This window comes from Anastrepha obliqua, chromosome 2 (genome assembly GCF_027943255.1).
Source record: "Anastrepha obliqua isolate idAnaObli1 chromosome 2, idAnaObli1_1.0, whole genome shotgun sequence".
Lineage (NCBI taxonomy): Eukaryota > Metazoa > Arthropoda > Insecta > Diptera > Tephritidae > Anastrepha > Anastrepha obliqua.
The window spans coordinates 77,504,332-77,531,878 of NC_072893.1; the positions used below are offsets into that span (position 1 = coordinate 77,504,332).

A 27,547-nucleotide genomic window follows, 5' to 3' on the forward strand; every position below is an offset into this window, starting at 1 on the left:
AACGTCCCACCGCATTCAACGTACATATTTCTCCTATATTTATTTTATTTTCAGCTTGTTGTTTTAGGTGTCGACCAATGCTGCGATTTCGTATTCTGTCCTGCTGGTCATTGCTTTCTTAGTAGCTCGCTTGTTGCTTTGTTGCACAGCTACCCAGCCAACCAAAAGCGGAGCCATCCGAAGTTTGTGTGAAAAGGCATTACATAGGAGTGTTTAGGAATCACGTTGTGTCTCTTTGTTATTGGTCGCTTATTGATTATAAATAAAAAAATAATCCCAGGACTCTGCACCTATGATTGGCTATAGTGAATTAGAATATTAGCAGCTTAATATGAAACTATTTCTTAATGTTTAGGAGCAGACGCACTAATTGTTTTTCTGAAAGGAAAATCACATTGGACTCATTCCACAAATTGTAAACCATATCAAAGTAACGAAACTTTTGGGTTTCCTGGAGGAAAACTTGATAACGCAATCGCAAATTTTAATAGAAATGGACATTTTAAAATTAAGCCAGAAAATAAGCCCAGAAAAACGACAACGGCTGATGACAGAAAATTGGTCAAGTTGAATAAGGCAGATCGCTTTTAGCCTGAACCGAAATCAGAGCAAAAATTTAAGCAATTATGCTGTATATATATCAGTCCCATTTTTCCGAAAGTGATTTCAGAAAAAAATTGTGCTTGGACATATCCGTCGACGTATGTCCAATGTATCGAAAACAAAACCCACAAAATTGTGCAAAGCGATTGATTGATTAAAGTCCCTTATTTTTAAAAAATTAGTTATCTTGACTGACGAGCCCAAATTTAACGTGTTTGGGAATGATGAAAGAATCTACGTGAGAAGTTCACCACTGTCCGATGTATACTAAAAAAATGAAAGGAGGTGGTTATTAAGTTATCATATTGGCCTTTTTTTGCAACAACACTTGATAGGAATTTACTCCAATAATTTAACGCTTGCTTGGGCTTCCAGCAATGTAACGATCCCAAGCATTAGAAAAAAAAGAAAGTGTGGATTAGCGCCAATTTTGTAAGCATTTCCGTGGCCGAAGCAAAGCGCTGGCCTAAACGCAATAAAAAATTTGTGGGGAATCATAAAGAGAGCAGTAGCTGCAAGAAAACCGGGAATAAGGATCTCTTATGGCAGATCCTCCTCGAGGAATTGAACAAGATAGTGAGTGATATTGTCACTCTAAGTCAATGTCAATATCTGGTGCAATCCATAAGTAAACTATGTGTGGAAGTTAGAAGGGGTTTCCTAAAATATATAAGCAAAGCGATGCATAGAGACAATCAATTTAATTATTTAATTTTATATTTATTTACTTAAGTTTACTATAATTTCAGGTTAATTTGGTAGTATTGCAGCACTTTGCTATACATAAACATCTGCACCCGGTCGGTTGATTCGATCAGAAGATTTATGTGGTTATGGTTATGGCACCTCTACTTTGAGCTTGTAATTTACTTTCGCTTTTCGCTGGAATGCATAAAGAGGCATAAATAGAAATAGCATATAACACAAATTATATTAAATTATGTAATCATAAAAGTTTACTCACTTCTCGTCTTTCATTGCAATAATGCAGACAACATTTGTATGACACCGATTTTAAAGACTTTGCCCGCAACAATGACTGAATTACTTACAGTTCGAACTTTTGCAGAGCTTCACTTCGAACGTGAAAATTTAAGAAATTCTGCAACACAGCGGTGTGATTGCAACTCGAACAAGCGCTTCATGTTGCATAAGAAAAGTATATGACATTTTGTATAATAAAAATTAAAGTAGTACTAAATGCACTAATACAGAATTTTGGAATATAAATACCATATACTGTGTGCTCTCTCTCAAGCGAACACCTAAAGGACCGAAAATTGTGTGCGCTTATGGGAGGTATCCGCCTAAGAGAGGTGTCCGTTAGGAGGGAGTACACTGTAAATATTATTTTTAATATTAGGTACTGCGCACTGCGACCAAGCGAGATCTATTGCGTCATATCCATATATTCATACATACATACATACATACATATGTCCTTATTATATTAATAATACGCACGTATATATTTTGGAGTGAAAAATTTTGTTATAAGATGCATTTTTTTCCAGACGTCTGAATAATATGAGCATAAATTATATAGAGGAATACGTTGTTTTGCTTTTAAAAGTTTATAGATCAACATAAATTTTAAAAAGATATACAGCAAAAACTTGTATACAAATCTTATAACTTTAGTTTTTCAACTTTCTTGCCGTTGTTTTTTAATAAAATGCGCCGTTTCGCCAGATTTTGCGTTTTAACTATAGCGTGACTTAATTATATGAACACAAGTATGTATAATTGCATGTATGTATGTACATTAAAAATGCCCTTTTCTCCGGCGGGCATACTCCTTTGGGACCCTTTTTCGTGCCTGCCAAGGAACGGCGGCACACCTTGCGTACTCTGCTGGTTGGCTGGGTATACATATCTCACTTTAGTACACTATTGCACATATAGCGCACACTCCGTTTCATTTCATACAAATCCATATGCATGTATGTACATGGATACATACATAAATTCATACACACACACGAACTTGTTTAACGGCATGCATGCACATTAGAAGGTTGGTAGGTAAGTGTGTGGTTAGATACGACCGGTGGTGTAGGCTATGCAGACCTTCGTTATTCGCTACTCGCTTACGTATAAATTTCTGGTATGTATATATGTATATACGTAACTAAAACAATGTACATACATATGTATACAAATTCGGTTGTAGCGTAGTGTAGCGTGCCTTGTTGTTGCCTGCTTGTTTTGTGGTGAATGAGTTTGCTTGTTTATCAGCAGCTGCTTTTCATTATTATTTATTTTTCGCTGTGCTGTTGAGATGAAGCATACGTAAGCAGTGCTCGTTCGTATACTCGATTTGCTTTCATGTTGTTCGTATTCATTGTAATTCTCGTGTGTAATATTTTGTTGGCATTTGGTTGTTGTATGTATTTTGACACTATAGTGAATTACGCCCCAGTGGCCCAATGGATAAGGCACCGGCCTCCTAAGCCGGGGATTGTGGGTTCGAGTCCCATCTGGGGTACTGCCACAACCTGGTTTTTTTTTTCTTACTTACTTTTTTTTATGCATACTTATTTTTTTTGTTTAATTAAATAAAATTGTGCGTATGTTTTTGTGCTTTTAGATTACCTGTATAGGCTTATTCGACGATATATCCACCATTTGGTCTTCAATGTGTATGTAACCGCTGTTGATTAAACCTAAAAATGTATAAAAAATTTAAATACAGATGTATAATTTGTTGTACATTGTGAGGTAGGTACTAATGTTTGTTTTTGTGTACATAAAATATGAAAATATACACAATAAAAGTTAAAATTTTCTGTGCCACGAGCAAAATAAATTAATTAAAATAGTGCATGTTTGTACTTGAAGCAATATTTTAACTGAAAGTAGAAAGTGGTTTGTTTTTTAAGTGCACTTCAATGATTATGTTGTAGCTGTATGAAGCTGTACTATAATAATAGTAAGCTATAAGCTTTTTGTTGTATTTTGTAGTTATACTCGTACTTATATGTAAATACAATTGACACAAAAAATGAAGCTGTACTTATTCATATCAAATTTTATATTTCAAATTGGTTGGCTCTGTTTTTTTCTTAAATATAAAAAAATGTATGCAACGGAAAGTCTATTATTATAAACATACATTAGAAAAACATTCATCGTTCGTTTAAAGAACTTTATTGTAATTAATTCAATTTGTAACATTGAGTAACAATGGCAAACAATGTTTCTGAACCTGTGCTCCTCAGCACTTCAGACCAATAAGCATTTTATCTGCCCTATCGAAAGTATTTGAAAAATTTTTGGCGCGACAAATCACCTGCTACTTGGACAAGAATAATCTGCTGAGTAACTTCCAGTCGGGTTTCAGAAGTCTGCATAGTTGCTCCACAGCTATGCTTAACATTTTTGAAGATGTTCGCCCTGCTTATGATAAAAACTACCTAGCAGTGCTAGTATTACTCCATTTTTCAAAGGCTTTTGGTAGTATTGATCACAAAATTTTGCTGGAAAAATTGTGTTATTACTATCATATATATAATACAGGGTGAGCCAAAAAAGACCTACTAATGTTAAGCACAAATAACTTTTTTATTTTTTGACATATTTATTTTTCTCTTTTTGTAGGTTATAATTGAATTGTTGGAAATTTATTTTGGAACCCTACAGTACAAAATAACGCTGTTTGGTGCGGTGTTATGGCCACTAGAGTTATCGATCCATATTTCTTCGAAAATAAGGATGAAATGCCGGAATCGATTTCAGGAGCTTCTTACAGAACATTGATTGAAACCTTTTTGCGGCCAATGGCGGAGCAGTATCCTAATATGTGGTTTCAACAAGATGGAGCAACTGCGCATACTGCTAGGCAGTAGTCTTTAGTTATTAGTAGGTCTTATTTGGCCCACCCTGTATATACATATTTATAGGGTGGGCCATGTAAAATTTTATTTTTGAATCGGCTATAAAAAAAAACTAATCAACATTTTTTTAAACTTTCTTTTTATTTTGAAGATTGAACATTGTCATTAATGAATAAAAAATAATATCGTTCAAATGACTGCCACGACTGGCTTTACAGTAGACCATTCGCTCAACCCAATTTTTAAGCACATTTTCGATTGTTTGGGCTGCAATTTCATGAATGGCAACTTCGATTTCGTGTTTTAAAGCATCAATCGTCTCTGTATGGTTCGCATAGCATTTGTCCTTAACGGCTCCCCACAAAAAATAGTCCAACGGGCTTAAATCACAGCTCCGAGGCGGCCAATTGATATCGGAATTTCGGCTGATTATTTGGTTTTCAAAAACGGTTCGAATATAACTTTAACAGTATGACAAGTTGCACCGTCCTGTTGAAACCAAATGTCGTCCATGTCATCCTCTTCAATTTTTGGAAACAAAAACTCCTGGAGTATGTCACGGTAACGCTCGCCATTTACTGTAACCGCGGAAGAAGAAGAAGACTCACCACTTTGGAAATAGGTTCTCAATATTTCCCAATTTTGTTCAAGCGTATAGCGTCCCATTTCGTAAATGTCAAACCTTTAAGTAAATTATGAACACATTTGACATGTCATTTGTATTGCCATTCGCAGGTGGTTCAAAAAGCAAACGCTAGAAAAATCTTTCAAATCAGTATTGACAGCTGATTGTCAGTTTGGCAGGTAATCTGCCATATGGTATGTGAACGGGTAAATTTATTTTGAAGATTTATTGCTAATTACTGTATATGTGAACGTACTTTTACTCATCCGTCGTTCAACGCTCATTACTTCACTGAATTTACAGGGACTTTTTATACTTTCTATTAAGCTTCAAATATTGAAAAGAGCAAAAAAAAACTAAAAAAAGGAACATTTTAAAGTACTGGAGCAGCTGCTCCCCTTAAGTAAACACTGACAAAAGTTCAAATAATCTCAATTGCACAAGGGACATTTGGTTTCTATTTACAGACAACTTCCAAGGTATTTATTTGACATTTTAGATTGATGGTGCTGCCAACCATCATCAATATTGGTCTTGGTTATTACATTGTGAAAAAGTAAAACTAAAACTATTTGGTGAAAAGTGGATATATCAACTTGTGACCTGAAAGTTATATGGGCTCTCTATGGGTATAAAGGTATTTGCAAACGTACGTAAATATGTATGTATGTATATATGTTGGGGTGACTCACAAACGGTTTAAGTACTGAATATTTATTTCAGCACCTTTCAGAATTGTTCTACACGGAAGCACACGAAAGTGTTGTTTTTTTCTAAATCTGTTAATATTTAATGATCTGGCAAAACCCTTGAAGTATCCCATATTTTTATGTAAGGGAAATTGTTTGTTTTTGGTAGATTTTTATATAATTCTTTAAAACTAATATTTTTTAATAATTTTATGAAATCTTAAGCTTTACTTATTGAAACTGCAAGTAAAAACTGCCTGTAAGGCATTTTTAGTGCTAAGTGAAAAATATGTATTTAATACAATTTTTTTTTATAAATTATTATTAAGACTGAGGATTTGAGGAGAAATATTGTTTACTTGTTGGAAAATTATACTTTTTTGCGCTTTTTTATCAAAAAAATAAGACTTAAAAAAGACAATATAAAATGAATGAAAAATTTCATGGGCATTGTATAATTTGTCCTTTCTTTGTATATACAAGTTGGCTCAAAATTAATTATCAAATTTTTTTTAATAACTTTTTTATGAAATTAAAAAAAAATCTTTTGATGATTGGAAATATTCATTTTACTCTTTCCATCGCTTGTCGGTTTGTATACTGCAGCTGCCTAGTTCACCAGTATCAAATATGATTGGTGGACGACGCGATTTGCAAAAATTATAAATCTTCTGATGGCGTGAATAATTTGTATGTAGAACAATTCTAGAGGCGCCATAACAAATACTCAGTGCTTTAACATTTTGTGGACGACTCTAAATTATTAGTATACGCATACTTAATTGTCTAAAAAGAAAAAAATATATATTATGCATTAAATATTTAATTATGAAATATATACAGTGTCCTCTCTCTTAAGCGGTCAACTATGGGACTGACAAATTTGTCCGCTTATGAGGAAAATATAAAAAGAGTTCATAAAAATATGTAATATATGTATCTTTAAACAGTTTTATTTCCAAAATAAGAATATTAATACACATATACATACATATAAGACAAAGAAAGGATTTTCGTCAAAACTTTTTCAAGAACTAAAAAACACAATTTATTATTCAAGATATTCAAATTGATTTAAAACAGTGAGACATTTTAGCTTGACGAGTTTTTCCTTCTAATTAAATATCTTGAATGATGTATTTGAAGACCAGTAAGCAGTTTAACACCCTTAAATTCGTTGTGGTTTAGAGAAAAAGCTTTCAGTCTTCTTATAGCTAAATAAGCCTCCTTATAGGAAGTTAACTTGTCAATCTCATTTTCTATTTCATCTTCAGACGAGATGGCCAACGATTCTTGGGAAACGTTAACATTTCAGTATTGATATTTTCCAAATCTTCATCATTAGAGAATATTTCATTATCTAAATTAAGATAGTTTTCCATGTCAACTTGAATTCCGCTCTGAACTCGATTAATAACGTTAGAGAATTTAGCAAGTGCTGATAGCGGAAGCTCATCTTGTACGGTCCAACCGCTATCGTTATTGGGCATACTATATCTGTTTTTCCAAACCCAGCTTTAATGAAACAATTTTGTATTGTCTATGGACTCACTTGTCACTACAATTTGTGTATGAAATAAACAACATCTAATAAATTAATTGATTTTGAGAACTCCACAACAGAATTTGTCTCTCCCATCCGAAACAAAATGTGTTTTAAAAATAACAATTTATACATGAACTTAAAGTTTTTTATACAAAATGTATTGCAAGTTTCTATCGAACTGCACGAGAAAATCTGTCATCAAAATCAGACGTCATCCAAGCCTTCTTGTTTGATCGTCACGTAACGGGTAAATTGTTCAAATTTATGTTGTGAAAACCCCGAGGTCTTGCAGATTTCCTAATAACAAAAAGGTGCAGCTATATTGGCGCAGTGTAAAATCGTCAGCCTATTTTTACCCATTTTTCGCCTTTTAGTGCAAATGTTTTATCGGATAATGCACGGAAAAACAAGCCAGTCTCATCTGCATTATAAACGCTTCGCGAATCATATCCTTCAATCAATTACGGTACCTTTTCGGTAAAACTTATCATCTTAGTGGATGATGCACTAAAATCGTCGTAATTGAGTTTATTAAGTCCTTTGGGCTTTAGCAGACTCCTTTTTCTCTCCGGATTGACATTAGTGTTCCGCAAACGTAAATTTTGGTATTTGTTTTTGATGATGCAAGCAGCTTGAGTTTTGCTGACCTTACATTTCGTTGCCAACTCGCGTTCACTAAGTTTTTTACGAACTTCAATGACATTAACTTTGCCTTTTAAACTCAACACTGCTTTAGGCATTGCGATTCACGTATGCGTACAATAAGGAACTACGTGCATATGTATGTATGTAAATAAATATATATTTTTGTTTTTACTGCATTAAAAACAAGTTCTTCGTATTTACAGGAATCTCCTCTATACAAACAAGTGTTATTTATTGAATAAGCAATAGCTCTGCGAATATGGTAGCGAGTAAACGTAAAAACAATGTTGTTGGCTGTCCGGTTATGGGGAATTAAAGTATCCTTTGGGGTGGAAAACAAGTGTTCGCGTCCTGTTATGGGAGGGTTGCCCGCTTAAGAGAAAAAAAATTTGAAACAAGAGTACATGAATCCCGGCTTAAATAGACTCCTCGATCGAGTGAATACGAAATTTATTTCATATATAGGGCTTTTACAGCCGTCGGCAAAGCTATCGCGTGGGTGAAGAAAACACAAGCTCTCTTGATTATTTAAGTATATTCGCCTTCGAAATTATAGAGATGGTGCTTTAGGAGAGTATCTTAAACAAGAAAAAGGGACATGTCAATGTAAAAGTCATTTTAAAAAAAGAAAACAAATTATTGTAAAAAAGTTCAAATTGAATACGAAATGATATTTTAAATAGACTGTGTTTATTTATTGAATGGATTTACTTAAAAGGTCTTAAGGGCCTTAAAAGAATTCTGATGCAAGTTCTATGAACAATCTCCGTTTACTAAATAGGTCTTCCACAAATTTTTTCATTATACCCCGATTAAACTATACAACACAATTACAAAAAATATTATGTATTACATATAATATTATATACATATGTATATTAAGGATACGGTAAACAATATTTTCGAAAATTAAATTAAATTAAATTAAACTAAATTAAGCTAAATTAAATTAAATGAAATTAAATTAAATTAAACGAAATGAAATGAAATTAAATTAAATTAAATGCAATGAAATTAAATTAAATGAGATGAAATGAAATTAAATTAAATTAATTAAATAAATAACTTATAGATTTCGATGTAGAAATTTTTAAATATTAACATTTTTTTCTTTCTTGGGATAAAATGTAGCAAGAGTGTTTTTTTGAAAAAAATATTTTTTTTTTTCAAATTTATTAATTTTTGTAATTCATTTCTTTTTAATTTTTTCCAAATTATTTTGAAAAATTAATTTTTTTTGAAGAACAAAAGTTTTTTCGTACAATAGTTTTTAAAAACAAAAAATGGTTTTGTTATATTTGTCATCAATAACTCTCGTTTTTACTGAAGTTCCAATAACTGTTTCAGTTATGAGCTCATTCGTACAGTAATCCAGTGAAAAATATTGCTCTAGGGAAGCGCTCACACATTTTCAATGGGGTCTTCGTCTGGGGACTGGGAAGGCCAGTCCAATACTGTGACGCCTTTTTCTTGTTTAGTAGTTTCTCAATGGGTTTTTCTGAGAGCATTGGTTTTGGTAATGTGGGATGGTAGGATATGTTCGCCTCCTTCAGTCGACGTTCGATGATGTTGATACTCACATCTATTCTCTTCTTAGCAAGAACTGATTGCGCTTGGTGTAGTCACAAAGAAGAGACCCGCTTAAAAAGTTGGACGATCACTTTATCCTGTTTTTTTGTCGTCACTCGCTTCAAGGCGCGCTCGCAAAAGTCATCAAAATTGTAATACACCTTATACCGCTGATTCCACATCACAATAAACTTTTTTCAATTTTTTAATCACTTTTGCAGCCGCGGCGTAAGATAATTTCGGCCCTTTCGAACGCGTGCGTAAAAACATTGTTTTGAAACGCTTCGCGTACTTCTCACTCATTTTTGTTTGATTGATTTTACGGGGAAGTTCCGAACGACACTGACCTTAGTTAGCAGCATAATAGTCGTAGCCCTTGAGTGGGACTATTATGCAGGAAAAAGCAGAAAGAAATATATCTTGAAGTTACAAGAAAAAAACCGGTTCTTTTCTTCTGACACAGACTGTATCTCATCCATAGAGTCCACAATTCTATTTCAATGATTTTCACGGATGACTTCTTATTATTTTTAATGAAGTCACACGCTTTTTGATATTTCCTGGGCACAATCTATTTTGTGGATGACCTGATCTTTCATCATCACTAACAGTTTCTGTACTTGATTTACATAAATCTCGCGTGACACTCCTTTTGTGACTTGAAAATATTTGAATAAAGCGTAAATAGGACTATTTAATTGACGCTATGCAGCCTGAGGTGTGTGAGTAACTCTTAAATATCCTTTGTGATCCATTTTATAGAATTTAAAAATATTTTCAAATAAACATTCCACACAAACTTTTACCAGCAGCGGGTACTTTTTATTGCCGATAAAAGTGTCTGGCAGAGGGTAATTTCGTGTGTAGGTTGTGATGTAGGGTCACAAAACAGTCCTTAAAATACTGCGAGTCGCTGAATACCTAAATGAGAGCATCCTCGTCATTGCAGTGCTTTGAGTTTACTTTTATTAAAGTAACGGGATTTAGCAATGCGACCTGAAAGATCTATTGCGCCCCTTCGTGGATTTGGAGTATTTCTCTGAGCCCAACTTTCGCAATAAATTTTAGTATTTGCCCTATTTTATTGAGTTTTAATTTCTCCTCTAGAAAAAAAATGTTTACCCAGTCACGCTTTGTGCTAGCACATGTTTGGCGGTTTTATTTTCCTCCATTCAGACCCTGCAAACTCCATTGAAGTATATTCTCATGTTAGTATACCTGTGACGATTCTAGAATTATTCTTATTTAATTCCCGGCTATCTTTAAATCGGTTTAGGTTAAATCTACCTTTCATTCTACATCCTGAATAAGAGAGAAGAAGTTACACTTCCTTGGCCACAAAAAGGCTCTGGACTTATAAACGGAGTGGCCGCCTCTTTCCGGGTTAATTTATCTACCATCTGAGTTGACTATAAGCTTCTTTTTATTTTACTTCGAACTGAAAATTATTTATTTCACATTTCCATCTTTAGAACATTACCCGAAGTACTGTTTTGTAAATCGCTAAAACATTACACGTTAGCGTGAAATATTTGTAGTAACTTTTTACAACTAATTGCAAACAGAAATCGTAAGTACACTTTAATTCCCATTCAAGTAAAGGATTAGAAGGACTTTTACGCGTTTGTGCTCTCATGTTCTCTAGAAGTGCTACTATGAGCATTTTTACATATTTTTACATATTTCCATTTACACATACATACTTACATGCATGATGTATGTAGAATTTTATCAAACATTTACGCTGCTATGAACGTCAAAGTCATCAAGCTGCAGTACATGCACGTCACTCACACGGTTCTTGCATGCTTGGATGCCATACTAAAATAAATAACTTTGTTCATATATACATTAGGGTAGGACCACACTTGCTTCGAAATTTCATAGATATATTGCAAGTAAATTCTGTAATACAACTCGCGCGACGAGATCCAAAATCACTGCCCTACTATAAAGTGAATTCGAATACTTGTATATTGGATCTGAAGTGCATGCTACGAGTCGGAAACAGCACGGCTTTTTTCTTCAAAGATAAGCAGAAAGTGAAGTATCAAACTGCATATTAGCTATTTTGTATTTACATACAAGGAAACAAGATTTAGTGAAAACTTCAGATATGTATGTAAAATATAGAGCTAATTTTTGGTATATGAAAAAATATCGGGGAAATTCAGAATTAAATGAAAAAAACCTGGCGTCTTGAAATTTGTACATTATGACAGTAAATATATTGGGTATGGGAATAAGCTTCAGTCCTTTCTCAGCCAAAGTTACGAATTATTTAAACAATTAAATAATAAATGATAAATATATAAATATTATGTGAAGTATGCGCCATTGGATCCCACCAGATGCACAACCTAACCTTTGAAGCATGAATACCTATTGTGTTTCGCTGTCGATGGACCTGGTAGCGATTCACCTGGTAGGCTCCGACATTTTCCACACTTAGAGCTAGGATAATAGATCCATTTTTCATCGCCGCATTGCCAGTGATGATGCGATGCAGAAAACCTTTTCTTTTCTGCCGTTCAAGAAGTGTCCTACACGTCACCAAACGTGTCTTCAGATCCCTCTCCTTCAATTGATGTGGCACCTAGTTACTTGCTTTCTGGACCACGCCCATCGCGTGCAAACGTCTGCCGACGGTTGGTCGTTCAACATCCAACTCTTTAGACATATAATCAAGGGTTGGACGGTTCGACATGCGTCTTCATCTAATAATTGTTGTAGTTGAGTATATTCGAATTTTTCTTTATCACTCACGTCAAAATGGCCACTTTGGAAGCGTCGAAACCATTCTTTATAAGTTGTATTTGAGAGAGCGTTGGTGTACTTATTTCGTTGATGACATTAGGAATACTAGGTTATTAGCCCATTTCACCTATGTTAGATGGCAGAGAATAATTCGTTCAGGATAATACGAGTATGTGTACAAAGCAAGGCGAATCTATTATCTATAGTAAATCTATCAGTAAATCAGCTGATTTGTTTTTTCTTTCGCCGTGTCCATATGACTGTCAGCCCAGAAGAAAACAAGACGAATTTATTCTTTGTTTTCCACTTTCCCAATACTTTGCTTGGACAATCAAACGTAGAAAATATTGTTGTTGGTCTAGTGCCACCACCTTTAATGAATGCGCCTTGGTACAAAGCCTTCCTAAGATATTTTTATTTAAAAATTCTATTTCAAATGCTATACGTTGCGTTGAGATACGTCTGGACATAAAATGAAATTTCAATTGTATGGAAGGTGGCAGATTTCAATAAATATTCAGGACATGACTGATAAGTTCAAATTAAAAGTACATACCTTATTTGGTAAAGTTTCTTAAACAAATTAGTTACAACGCATTTACTGGAAAGTGGACGCTACTTCTCCCGTTCTCCAAAATTCTATTAATTTTTTTCTTTGACGTTATCCCTCAGTTTTAGATAATTTGTTTCAATAAGTACTGAAGTATCGTACCAAGGACACTAACGAAAATTTAAAACCTTATTGGTGGTGAAAATGTAATATGTTTTATTAAAGTGAAGTGTATTAGATGCATAGGCCACATCATAAGAATGCCCAATGAAAGAAACCGAAAAAGGGTGTTTACTTTGCGTCCAGTAGGAGAAAAAAAGAGAGGCCGACCAAGAAAGAGATGGCTCGAAGATGTCGAAGCAGACTTAAAACCGATGAACATTCGTAATTGGAGAAATGAGGAAAGAGGAAGACTGAATTGTAGGAGGATTGTTGATGAAACTATGGCCCACCACAGACTGTGAAGCTAATCGTACCAAAGCGAATTTATTACAGGTGATGCTCAAGGGGAATTGAATATTCTATCGTTCTTGACTTAACCACGACTATGCTGAAATTTTGTTCGGCGCACACAATGCAATTGTTGTTTTATCGAACAAGAAGCGAAGAAATTGCCGACTCTCACAGCGAATAAAATTTGTGCGGCCAAACAGACGTAAAATTTGGCCTTATCGTACAGAAAAATTATAGAAAGTCACACATCATAAGCTAAAAGACAACACCATTTCGATGCCACATCCTCGCTACCAACAAGTTATACGGTTATTCCGATTGAGAAACCTCATTAGGCTGTTAACGTCTATACCGGACAGCTCTTCAATCATGAAATTTTAAAATTTTTTATAAGTTTTGTGGAAAGTTTGTAACTTTACTTTAAATGGTTTTTGTTGTGGAATGAACTATATTTTTTAGAAAAAGAAATAGTGGAGGGTTTTTAATTTTACAACGCGGCATATAAGCGATGAAAACGTAAGCGCGCGAAATTATAGCGATTCGGTTAAGAATATGGGAACGCATTAATAAAGTATTAAATTGCCGAGAACAATCCCTATTATTAAAAATACATACATATATCAGCCAACATATTTTAATACGCAAATGGTTGACCGAACTTTCCCGGCAGTAGAAGAAAAAAACTGGCTTGCAAGTTGAACGTAACTTCAAATTGATTATTTTCTGATTATATATATATATATATATATACTATATATAATTGGCGCGTACACCCTCGGCTATGGCTGATTATACTCATAGAAATTGATCGCTGAAAACTTAATAAGAACTTTCTCAAACTACTTTTCGGGCATTTACGAGAGAAAGTAGACACTTTTAGCATCAAAATGAGTTGAGAAATCACTTTTCCTGCGACATCTGACTACACCTTAAGCCTAGTATTTATGTGTGTATGTGTATGGTGATAAGTTGTATCAGCACTCGCGTCACTCTTAAACGTTTTCAAGTGGCAGACAGGTACATAAGTCCTTGTCGTTACTTCAACTGCAACACTATATAGCCTGCAATGAGAGGAGGAATATAGAGTGGAGCCTAAAATATGACTAGTTTCTGTTCGTTTCCTCTTCTATGCAGATGGTTAAATTATAGCCAACTACGCAAATACTCTAATGAAAGATAAAATATGAAATTGAAATTCAGGAGCGTTCCTGACAATAGAATAAATTAAATTTAAATATTTTCTTTTTACACACTTGTATTGTGAATTTATAAAATATAGTCAAGGTTGTCTCTGTGTATACCTTTAAGAATATTTGTGAACCTGCTTTGTAATTTGGTCTGGTACCCACAGGGAGTTGCGTGTTGTTAATGAGCTCGCATTGCGCGTGAGAAATATTTAAAATAAAATGACACTAAGTTTTTAGGTCAAATAACTTTAATTTTTGATTTAATTAGATTTAATTTAGTTTCAACAGAAGGGAAAACACCACTCTGGGACTTTAGAAAAATTAATTTTCATTTCATTATATTTGTTTTATGTCTATGATTACCAGAACCCTATAGATGAGATACACATATTTACTTAAAAGTAATTCTTACATGCCATTTGTGGAACAACATCAAGACGCACACCACAAATAGGAGAAGCAGCTCGGCCAAACACCCAAAAAAGGGTGTACGCGCCAATTACATATAATATATTATATTCTTACATGCTAGAACAGAATAGAGCTATTATGAATAGTGGGACGCAATGGGGACACCAAAATTTAGGGCGAGTAGTTTGTAGATGAAGTTCTTAAGTGTGGGGTTAAGGTGATAGCATACGCCGATGACGTGGTCCTAATTGTAGCGCGACCGTTTCCCTCAGCCATGGATGAGATTTTGGAAAGGTCATTGGCTGTACTTAGTCGCTGGGCTGCCAGTTGACGCCTCAGAGCCAACTCTAACAAAACGGAGCTGGTGCTATTGAAGTATATACCTCAACAATTTAGACTTCCCAAACCAACTAACAACTTTCTTCTGAAGTAAGATATCTTGGTGTGATACGTGACTCCAAACTCCATTCAAAATCGAGTAAAGAAGGGCAGTATAGCTTTCTATTCCTGCAAACCTATGTTTGGCAAAAAATGGAGACTCAAGCCATAGGTTGTACTTTGGATGTACAAGGTATTGATGACTGTTTTGGTGGGAAGCTCTTCGAAAGAGCTATAATAAAACTAAACTAAGGAGGGTGTAAAGAACTGTATGTGTTGACATCACCGGAGTAAGAACTTGCCGCAGTGTTGCCCTGAATGTCGTTTTCCACTTTCTTCCCATCGACCTTTACATTATTTCCATCGCTGCTCAAAGTGCAATTTGGTTAAAGGTGGAGGCAATCTCTCAATGGATATGGTAAAATTTTTGGGTACCGTGTTTCTCTGAACTTTGGACAGATGTTGATTTCCGCAAACTGGAGTTTGTGAGTCGTGCCAGGACAATCTTTCGCGGTAGGCAGGATTGGAACAAGGGGAAAATCTGTACCGAAGCTGGTACCTTTGTCTTCAATGACTGCTGCAAGATGAAATCGAGAATCGGAGTAGGTTTTTCTTAAAATTACGGTTTTTCACGCAGAAGTCTTTGCAGACCCAAACTAGTCAACTCCTGTAAGGAAGGGATCAAATATCTTGGGTGTGCAGGTGTCATTTCTCTGATCTGGATTACAGGACATAAGAACATAGAAGGAAATGAAATTGTTGATAAGCTTGCACGGAACTGAATAGGTCTCAGAGTCCTCTTACCCGGGCATCGGTATCAATCTGATTGTTGTTAAATGAGAACCGTACAACTGATTTTTGAGGAAAGCAGAAAAATGTAAAACTCCATTTATTCATGTGCTATTTCGAAAACCCCACGTCATTCAATTTTCAAACTCGTAGCTGTGTTTACCGGTCACTGCATGATTGGCACACACGCAGAAAAGCTAAGTTGACCTTTTAACCCCAATTGGGATCTTTCAAAGAAGGAGACTGTTGAGCACTTTCTCTGTACATTTCCGGGCTTAGAGGCTAGACGATTAAGGTTACTGGGTTCTTCGTTCTTCGAGAATCTTGAGCATTCAGAGAAAACTTGCTTTAAAACTATTTTCTTATCTCTTTAAATTTCTTTTTGTATTGTAAAACCTTAATTAAAAAATATATAACTTTATCATTTATTAAACATGACGGCAAGGGTTTTAAGCGAAGCAGCAACTCCATTCAGCAATACTTGTAAGCATTCGCTAAATGTTAAATTATACACAGACACGCACTCAGTGGCAACAAGGACGCGAGCAACAGCCGTGAAATTATGCCTGTCGGATGCACTTGACGTTCGCGCCGAAAGTGTTGGTGCATATGAATATGCATTTTGAATGAACTTGCTTGAGAGATATGTAAAAGGCGGCCCATCTAGGGGTTGGAACTGAATTTAATTCAGCTCTAAACAAATGTTGCATGAATACATTTTTTTTAATTGTAAGTGTAAATGGTGCCGAACAATAGATTGGGTTCCACGACTAGCCTTACTGCACCGCATTCTGCCAAGCGATGCAAAACATTTTCGTAAGTTTCATCTCACCCAATGGAAGCTTAATTTCACGTTTCAACTCAATTGATTTGTTTTAAGATTGCTGAGCGGAGCATTTGTCATTAAAAGCCCACCACAAACAAATGTACAAAAGACTCAAATCGCAGCTCCTATGCGCCCAATCGGCATCACCATTTTGGCTGATAGTTCAATTTTCGAATGTTTTAATATTTCTCTAATTTGTTCAAGCAAAAAGTAACGCATTTTCTAAATGTCTAATTACTTATAAATTTCAGATACATCTTGAATATACATAGTTTTAGCTATCAGAGCTAAAAAAATAGATTCGTTAAATTCCAAACTATAGATGCACCACCCTGCATAAGCGTCAAAGCAATACTTGTTTCGATTTTTGATGAATTTTCAAAGTTTATTTCTATGTACGAGTAGCTGTCTACCAAAATATTTTGTAATTCACTTCAGATACATATTTGCAACAGCTTCTCATTCTACTCTTCAGCCGAAAAATAATAAAAAATTTATTCATATTTACATAAGTCTCTACAACTTAATCTGCATTTTTTATGTTTTACAAAAGCTGTATAAATTTTATTGAAATCTACGTAGCGGTTTTTAAGTTACAGTGTTCACCAGTTTGAAAAACATAGTTTTGAGAAAAACGCATTTAAAGTTTTGCTATCGGCTCCGGAGCGGCCGAGCGCCCTTTGTTAATTGTTGAATAACTTAAAAAGTATTTGTCGGATTCACTTCAAATTTTTACACAATATTTTTAAAACATTATACTTTAAGAAAATGCAAAAAAAAATCGATTTTTTGAAAATTCTGACTACCCCTAACCCCTTAAATTTATTTCATCAGGTTCTATTTAATCTAGGTGTTCAGGCTGGGAATTTGTTGAAAGCCAAATTTTTTTAATAACTTTTCCACCTTACGGACAAATTTCAGAATATCTGCAACAAGAGCATTCTATGTTTCATTCGGATACATTTGATCTTGATGGAAGATGTGCAGCCTTGTCTTTGCCAAGGCAATCCAGTTGCACAAGACGGATTCTAAACTCTGTCTCATTTTTCTTCTTCTTCCTCTTAGCGTCACAGCCCTTGGTGAACCATTGCTTCCTTCACAGATTTTTGTCATCGATCTCGATTTACAGGCATTTCCCTCCAACATTGCACGCGCATTTTCCTAAGATCACCTTCCACATCTTCTACCCACCTTTTCCTCGGGCGTCCCCTTTTTCTTTCTCCAATTAGGTGAAGATCATTCCCAATATGAATTTTTAAGAGACGGTAATTTGAGTAATAGTGATCTGCCAGAAAACCTACTATTTTCCTGATGTCTACTTTACGCATGTTACGTAAATTTCTATTGTAGGTAAAATGTTTTGGGGATTTTTAGAGTTCTTGTGTGACTTCCCAATGTAATAATGAGTAATACCTTGAGTATTTGCCCAACTATTGTATTTAGCCTGTATTTAGCTTCTGCCCAGTTTATACCACAGTATAGTTCTGGACCGGAAAAATTTGCTGCCGACATCGCCCTAGCGAGTTCATTAGCAATTTCATTAATTTTTATTCCAGAGCGACTCGGAACCCAGCTAAGTACAATTTTATTTCCTGCACTACGTTAGTTTAGTTTATTAAGGCATTCGCACATCTGTTTCGATTCCATAGAATGTGAAGCTAGTGCTTTTAATGCGTCTTGACTGTCCGAATATATAGCTATGTGTGCACCCTTGTTGCCCTTATATGATTTGCACAGATTGAAATTGCTTGAATTCCTGCATGAAAGACGCTAGGCCATTTGCCTATTCTCGTGCTAGAATAATAGATTCTCGCATCGACTCTAGTGTTTGTTTTCGAACCCTCTGTGAACCACTCGAGACTTTTGGAATCTACCCAAGGTTCTCCCAGTTCCCATTCATGGTAATCTGAGATTATGTTTTCAGACCTCTGTTTAAAAACATATTTTGGAATCATATAAAAATAAAATTAGTAGGGAATTGACTTACACTTCTGTTAGGTGTTTGGCCGAGCTCTTCCTCCTAGTGTGGTGTGCGTCTTGATATTTTTCCCAGAATGAAGGGATCTATAGTTTTAAGCTGACTCCACACTGCAAATACTTTTTAAGCTTTTTCATGGCTGAAATACACCCGGAGGTTTTCCACTCTCTACCGAGGGGTGACCGCCATTAGAAAAAGCTTTTTCTATTATTTGATGTTCATCCATGGAGATCCGAACCTACGCACTCCCGAATGCTAGTCACCTAACCCAAATTCTATTCTGTTCCGATATCTCTGTTATGACACTTTTATTGAAAAAGTCAGGAAGATCTTTCCCCAGTAAGATTTGCATTTTTAAAGCACTTTAGTATGCTAGTCAAATAAAGAATTTCGTGAGTTATTAATGGATTCTGTTGATTATTACCAAAGTCTAACATTGGCGACTTTCATTTTTGGGTTGCTCAAGTTGCTCATACAATTCTTGATATCCTTTGCAAAGGTATTATTCTAAGAATTATGTTTTATTTACAATAATTTTGTTTGCGATACGAGCACGGACAAACGTTTTGTATACAAAATACATTGGTAAATACTGTAATGTGACTTCAAAATCGTGTGAAAAAACATTGCGTAAAAAGTGATTTGGGTCCATCTGTATAAAAACGGATCACAGTGTCATTAGTTTAAATTTTCTCATTTCCCAAAGGATTCTTGTTGCGCATTTTGCTATTAATTTTTAAACGATTGTTCAAGAACTTTAATGACATTACGTGTAAAATATGCATACTAATGAACTAAATTTGTATATTTTGTAAATTTTTTCTCTAATTCCCTGCTCGGAGCTGCGAGGTGCCATTGGCCAGGCGTGTTGTGGCGTCAAAGTCAATGTAAAACCACAGTGCTCCTTGGAAAATAATTTTTTCGCGCCTGAGCACCCAGTGAGAGAATAGTAGCTGAGTACAGTAGGGCAATTTTAAATCCACAAATCGAAACTCGAAACTCGACATTGCGTGCCTTTCCAATTTAAATTATTCAAAGCAATGTTGCATTTATCCTTCAACGCAAAAGCTTATTGAGTTGGAGCAGAAACATTGCGGCAAAACAGAAAATTTTAATCATTATCAGTGGCTTTTCAGCCATCAGGATCATCATCACCATGGTTTACCACACCAGCTTGTATTTGTACGTACGTATGTATGTATGTATGTACGATGCTCATGAAGTTCATGAAATGGTGTTTCAGCCAGTTGCACCAGCACATCAATTTTGCCGTCTCAGAGCCGGTTGCTTCCGTGCCGTATAGTATATCGCTCTTGACCTACATACTCGTATATATGCACTTTTATACATACGTATGTACGTACATACATCCATACACAGTGCATTACACAAATACTAAGTATTTTTTTTAGGTGTGCGTGACAAGGGCGTACTCAAATTTGTTGCTGCAATGGCAAATAAATACTCTCGTAAACAAAGCAAAGGTATTTTTAAACAGCAAAACACGAACAACAAATCATTTGCTGAAATAGCCGAAAAGCAGCAGAAACAGCAAAAGCAACAACTGTTGTTTTTTTTTTCTTTGTTTTTACATGTTAGTGGTGAGTTTTGCATTGACCTTGTCCCTAGCTGCTGGCAGCCTTAAATCCAGCACATGGCCCGCCTCAAGGACTTTGAATGAAAAAAATTGTATGTGCGTGTGTGTGTGTCTACGTGTAAGGGTTCTTGTAAGTGGTTCACTTCTGAAAATATGGTAATTTGCATTGCCTAATTATGTATTATTTATAACATAATGTTCACAGAGTTTTTGAAACATAAAACAGCCGTTGAAAAATATTTAAGAATAATATTTTTTCAATAAAATCACTTAAGGGGCCCCGTGTTCTAGAAATTTCAAAAAATTATGTTTTTATTTTTTCGATATTTCGAAAGTGTAGTACCTTTAGAATATACTGCGAAATTTTTATGCGGAAATTCCCAATATTATAGCTTCTACAGCCCATTAGCTAGGTAGGGAGCGGTCCGCGCGCTCCTGTACCTCCAACTTTAAACTCATTTATCTCGAAACGACTTTTTTCGGCCCGGCGGGGATGAAAACAAAAAAACTATTTAACCGAATCACTTGAAATTTGGATATGTTGCTCACAACATGTATCGCTATAGTCGGAACTAGAATTATAATTTTATTTAAATAATTTCCTATTTTTTAAACTAAAAAACTAGTGAAAAACCCCGATTTTACGAACTTTTTTTCGAAAGTGCGCCATTTTGTCAATTTTTCATTTTTTCGATTTGTTCTAGTTCCGACCATAACTGCACTCTTTCTGACTAAGAATCTTCTTGAATTTTGTGTTTCAGATGAGTAGAAGTCTCGAAATCATCTACGCCGTCCGGGTATGATTTTTCGAGAGGGTCATCTTCAGCGGCATTTTTATAATAATAAATATTGTTTCAAAAGTAAAAAAAAAAATTTTTTGTACCGGTATGCTCAATAAACGTACTAATAAGCCCGAAAAGTTGAAACATCGTTTTTTTTAATTTTTAATGGCAAAAAAAAAAAAAAATCGTGAAAATAGGTGAAATTTTCGTGCTCTAGAGTTCAGATCACCGGGTACCCTTAAATGATTTGCATATTAATTTTATTTTATAATTTTAAAATATTTTCCACCATTATCACTCATATTATCTGAGATAAACACACATATTTTCACTTCACGTACAAAAGTTAATAGAATTCGAAAATCCTTCGAGAAAAATACTTCAGAACGAAGCAAAATATTAGTGAAATCATAAAAAATGCAGGCGAAAGGGAAAAGTGTACATTCATATTTTGTTGAAAAGCTTTTTTGCTTTATTACTGCTGTACGGCACCTAAAACGTTCAACCAGAATGGATTCGCATGCTGCTTTGGCCTTTTCAAATAACTGAGACAAATTTGTGATATTCTGCGTACTGTGTGCATATTTATGGCATTTCAAAGATGTTTTATTGGATTTAAGTAGGCACTCGAAGATGCCCAATCCGGAACAGTGATCAAATTGTCTTGGAATTTTTTTTTTCACAAGAGTAGGGTGCCTCGGATCATTGTCTTGTTATAATTTCCAAATCACCGGTAAATTATCTTCCGCATAAGGTAGCTTTACATTTTGAAGTATCTGAACGATAAATTGGTCCGACACCGTTCCACGGAAAGCAGTCCCACACCATTATTGAGCCTCGGTGCTTTAGGATTAGTGAGATGAACTTGTGGCCAAACGCTGCATCTTTTGGACGCCGCATGTATTTCCTACCATCTGGACCAACTCTATTTATTTTCGTTTCATCGCTGAATAAAACATAACGTCACTGATTTTGAGTCCGCAGAGCAAATATCTCTTGAACAAATGCTATTCGGGGTTGTCGTTGCGATGCTGTTACCAATGGCTTCTTCCGTTCCAGTCGACCGTGAAGCCTTATTTCTGCCAGTTAAAGCGCAACTGTTCTTTTCGTTATTGGCTTTTCCAGTTGAACAAAAATTTCTTAATAGATGTAAACAGCATTCTTCCTGGGATCCTGTTTAGACAATCTAACGATCTACCTATCAATGTGGCTAATAGATAGTCTTTCGCGCTTTCTTTTTTCTGGGCGGGTTTTCTATTGTTATATACTTCATCGTTTTTGAAACACTTAATTGTGTTGAAATAGCACTGGAGGGTAATCCGGCCTTTAATAACTCTATGATTGCTTTTCAAAGAGCTGAGAGTGCAACTTTTCCTTTTCGCCATTACTGAATCGTTTGAACTGAAGTTAAGTGCTGAAGGAATACTCCGGAAACTTTGTTTTTTTCTGACTTACCAGTTACAACATAAAACAGAAACAATTCACAAAATTTTGGACGAAGACCGAATTGTTCTTAAGTATGTTTCCCATAAAAATACCGGTGCTCCTACTAAAACGCTAAAATTCAATGCTAACCGTCCAAGAGAAATAAATAAATGAATACATTTCATTTGACAACAAATATAATATATTGAAACGCAAACGGTACCGTAAAAGGTGCGCATATATGTTTGCCAATGCATCGTTCTTAAGTATTGTTCAACGGCTGTATAGTTGGAAACTATTTTTGTGCGATTTACGTTAGGAGAGTAGAATTATCTACGTAGGAAATCGATGCCTCATTTTAAAGGGAAGTGGAGTGGAGCATAGGGGTTGGCAAGCCAAGTCGACAAATCTCACTTCGCAATTATCTAAATAGAAAATGGACGTCTGAATTTTTTAAAAAGAATTTTCATGTAAAAGTTAGGCGAAGTGAGGTGGAGCATAGCAAAGGGGTTGGCAAACCAAGCTGAAAAGTCTCACTTCGCAATCACTTTGATAAATGAAACAACCTACTGTAATTTTTTTTCTGCTAATATTTTATTAAAAGGGTGTACGCGCCAATTATATATATATGTATATATAATATTTTATTAATATAAGTATCACTCAACGCGGCAGCTCGTATCTTTTTTGTATGTCTCCAAATTGTTTGTGTCATATTTGTTCATTTTTTTTTTCATTCGTGGTTCTGGGCCTTTTAAATATTTTTTAGGAGATAGGAGAATGTAGATATAATAAATTATCAGCGATGAACAACGTTTCGACGCACAAAAAGGTTTTTGCATAAACATTTGATGTGTCGCTGATGCGCTGAGTAGTATGGAAAAATGAATAATGGGCGCAATTTTAGATCATATCTCAGATGTGTATTTCGCGTTATTTGTCACAAATTTGAAAAATTTGTTCAGTGAATTTTTTTATTTTTTTCTATCATATTTTTTTTTTTTTTTTTGTAGGCTCGTACTAATTATAGTGCAAATAAGGAAGTAATAATTGATAACAATTTCATAGTCGCTACACTTAAAGAAGTAATTCTTCAACACAAAATAATAAGATCTATGTCTGTTGGTATACACATAAAATTGGCCGAAGCCCAGGGTATGTTACATTTCATAGCAACAAATTGCAAACATACACTTAACCCATAAAGTCTGCGAACACTTTACACATATCAGATCATTCCATAAATTCGTGAGTTTGAGCAAGGCGTCGGAGTTAAAGACTTCAGAACGGCCAGCGCGCGGGGCATCCTCCACGTCGCAGTTACCACTCCGGAATTTTGAAAACCACTTTCACGCAGTCCTTACACTCACAGTATCCTTACCGTGAACAGTGTTTGTTTCTGGAGCAGCAGTTCTTGCAGTTTTACCGCTTTTCCAAAAAAAAAAATACAAAATATGCCTCTTATACGCGTTCGAAGATTCCATTTTATTTTTTAACAACACGTGCTTCTATCCGCGGTTAAAACCACTTGTTGAATGCACAATATATCAAAGAAAATATAAATAGTTCCGTTATATTCCGCGAATAATCGTCTGTGTGCAAAAATCGTACAAAAGTGAAATTATGGGTAAAATACGCACGAACTTATGGACTGAATGGATAGGTTCTTTGAAGCATCAATCATAAACGGTTTTCCAATAAGAGGTGTTATTTTGTCAAATATCCATGGAAAAGACTAAAGATGCCCAAGAAAGATCGATTGCGCAGATATTACTCTATTTAATATTAAAGAAAAAAAATAACGTTTGCTTTTTTGGCTGTAAAGATCTTCCATTATCTGCCAGACCAGTTGTGCAAATTAAAATATATTTTGACAATTCTCCTAGAGGCAAATCGGTGGCTTCTTTAATCCATACTTTGCAATTAGCTCGTGACTTTTTGGTTTCTCGCAATACGCATCAATACCAATGCTCTGAAAGCTAAATCGTTCCAGAAGGACGCCACACAGCACATGAAACCATAACATGTTGTCTGAGTTACACGATATTATGTTGTTCTACATACTTTTTTTATTCATCTATGCTGCTTACACTCTGAAGAAACGTGCATTTGTGTCTTCGGCAAACTCTACTTATCGAATAGCTTTGTGGGTAAAACTTTCAAGTTAATCAAAGGGCTGTTAGCAGACTCTGTTGTACTGATGTAATAAGTAGTTACATATATAGGTATACTAAAATGATTTAAACACTCATCTGTTTCTTTATAAAAGCAATAACCAAAAAATTGAATGAATTTCTCACAAATATACCCAAAATTGTGTTAAAATTTATATAGCCTGTTTTTTCAATTTATATCACTGTGCGACAGTGAAATTATACTTTTATGGAGACCTAGTTCAACTTGTAGGTATAGTAAAACTAAGAACAATGGTATAGGAGAAATTTCCCATGCACCCCCAAAATCTGATTTTATGGCCATAAAACCGTTTTTCAGTAGGTTGATGTGAAGAATCACTCCTAACTTCGCCAATTTCCATCCGATTTCGAATTTGTTTTTTTAGTTCGAAAGAACAAAAACAAGTCTTTTTGACAGTGTGCTGACATTTTTTCTGAAATGACAACTGACGAGACTGTAGACGGAAGTATTTGGAATTTTTTTATTTTTTCTCTATTTTTTCAACTTTGACAAAATTTTTACGATATTATCCGATATTGAGGATTTTTTTTAGTACCCTACTGTTATAGTAAATTTAATTTTGCGTTAAATGAGCTATATTTGACTGAAATTGAATTAAAATTAATAGAGTTGTGTGAGTTTTAAGATTTTATTTTTTTTTTACTAATTTGGTATGTATAGTAGGCATAACTTACTCTAAATGGGAATAAGGACGTGTTTTGATGCGTTATTATAGATACGTAATATTTATTGGAGTGTATATGTATACATAAGAGTACACTGTACTGCATACAACAGACCTGGTTAGAACTTACGAAAATATCTGACATATTATATATTAGCACATTTTTTTTCAATAGACATATGAAAAAGCTCCCAAGTGTACCAAAGTTCACACTGTACATTGATTAACAAAGTAAGTTTGTTATTATAATTTAACCTTATTAAAACGTCAACGTTTTATTGTTTGTTTCATTGAAATTCAAGAGATATAAATCAAAATGTTGCCAGAAAAGTCCAATTTCTCAATATTCTCCGATGATGTGGCATCATCAGCCTTATCATAAACCAGATGATTGTTATTTTTGTAAAACGGACGTAAACGGTCATCATTATAAAACTCGAAAGCACATAAAGTATGCTGATGTTGCAACTGTTAAGAACCCCGTAGTCTTGGACGATATGATTGACTCAACTGCAGGTCATGAACTGAAAGAAGTTCAACTCATTGCTGATGATGATCAAACTGATAACAATAAACCTGATGATGAAGAGTACTTTCCGTCTGGTTCTAAGTCTTCAGAACGACACATTATATCAAATTCAGATTTTCAGGACCTTTCTCGTGATTTACTTCTATCGGGAAGACAATCTGAAACGCTCGCTTCTCGATTTAAACAATGGAATTTAGTTGATGACGACTTCAGATGAATGATGATGATCGAATTTCTTACAGAGAAGTATTCAAAACTGATGAAGAGAATGACAAATGTACCGTACCATACTAAACTCCAAAGGGCCGTTTAAAATGCATTTTTAAGTTTGGAACTAGTTCCGTTGTTTACTGCACCGTACCGCACCGTACAGTGCTGCACTGCACAATACTCCAATAAATATTATGTGTTTATAATGACACTTGTTATCATTTTCATACTTCGAAACATATACCAAATCTCGTAGTAAAAAAAAGAAAAAATCTTAAAACCCACACAACTCTATTAATTTTAATTCAATTTCAGTCAAATATAGCTCATTTGACGCAAAATTAAATTTACTATTATATAACAGTAGGGTACTAAAAAAAATCCTCAATATCGGATAATATCGTAAAAATTTTGTCAAAGTTGAAAAAATAGAGAAAAAATAAAAAAAATTCAAATACTTCCGTCTACAGTCTCGTCAGTTGTCATTTCAGAAAAAATGTCAACACACTGTCAAAAAGACTTGTTTTTGTTCTTTCGAACTAAAAAAACAAATTCGAAATCGGATGGAAATTGGCGAAGTTAGGAGTGATTCCTCACATCAATCTACTGAAAAACGGTTTTATGGCCATAAAACGAGATTTTGGGGGTGTATTGGAAATTTCTCTTATACCATTGTGTTTAGTTTTTCTATAGCCACAAGTTGTGCTAGGTCTCCATAAAAGTATATTTAATTTTTTTTTTGTCACACAGTGTATTTCATTTAAAATCGATTTTACCTTGCATCAAGACAATATATTGACCAACACATTTGCTACTGCTGCTGATGATGCCGCTCATGCTGCCACCACTGCCGCTGCTCCCACCGCCACCCATCAAACCGCCGGATGCATGACTGAGACCAGTGCGTAGCAACGTCTTTGTGGTTTGAGTGCGCAATTCGACGAAGAGTGGCTCTTCATCTGTGGCCGGACGTGCTAGCGGCCAAATGAAAGACTGAAAATGGAAAAGTACAAAGAGTAGTGAAATATTCCGAAGAAATTGCGTAAATATATACATATGTATGGAAGTAAATACTCTTTCAGAATTCCCTACAATATTTGTTCTTTCGGGCATATTTTCTCTTTAAAAATTAAGAGGGGAAATCGGTCTACATCGTAGTTCTTTGCGTTGTTCATTATATACAAATATGTGAAATAAAAATAACAAAGGTTGCCGGAGTTTTACTATCGGATTGGCAATCAAGTAATTTCCGTTTTCTCATACACACAAGTGAAAAATAAGATTTTTTTAAAATTATTATAC

General features: G+C 34.8%; 1 protein-coding gene and 1 non-coding gene across 2 annotated transcripts in view; one reads left to right on the forward strand and one right to left on the reverse strand.

Annotated features, from left to right (window-relative positions):
• LOC129239460 (otoferlin-like) overlaps nucleotides 1–27,547 on the reverse strand; it is a 196,337-nt gene that overhangs the window by 143,476 nt on the left and 25,314 nt on the right. Inside the window, exons 3-4 of the mRNA XM_054874961.1 lie at nucleotides 27,022–27,238; nucleotides 3,199–3,269 (exon numbers count right to left, since the gene is read on the reverse strand). Coding sequence (XP_054730936.1) covers nucleotides 3,199–3,269; nucleotides 27,022–27,238 — 288 coding nt within the window. The remainder of the gene's footprint in view (nucleotides 1–3,198; nucleotides 3,270–27,021; nucleotides 27,239–27,547) is intronic.
• Trnar-ccu (transfer RNA arginine (anticodon CCU)) lies at nucleotides 3,019–3,091 on the forward strand. Its single transcript has one exon. It is a non-coding gene; the product is annotated as a tRNA-Arg (tRNA).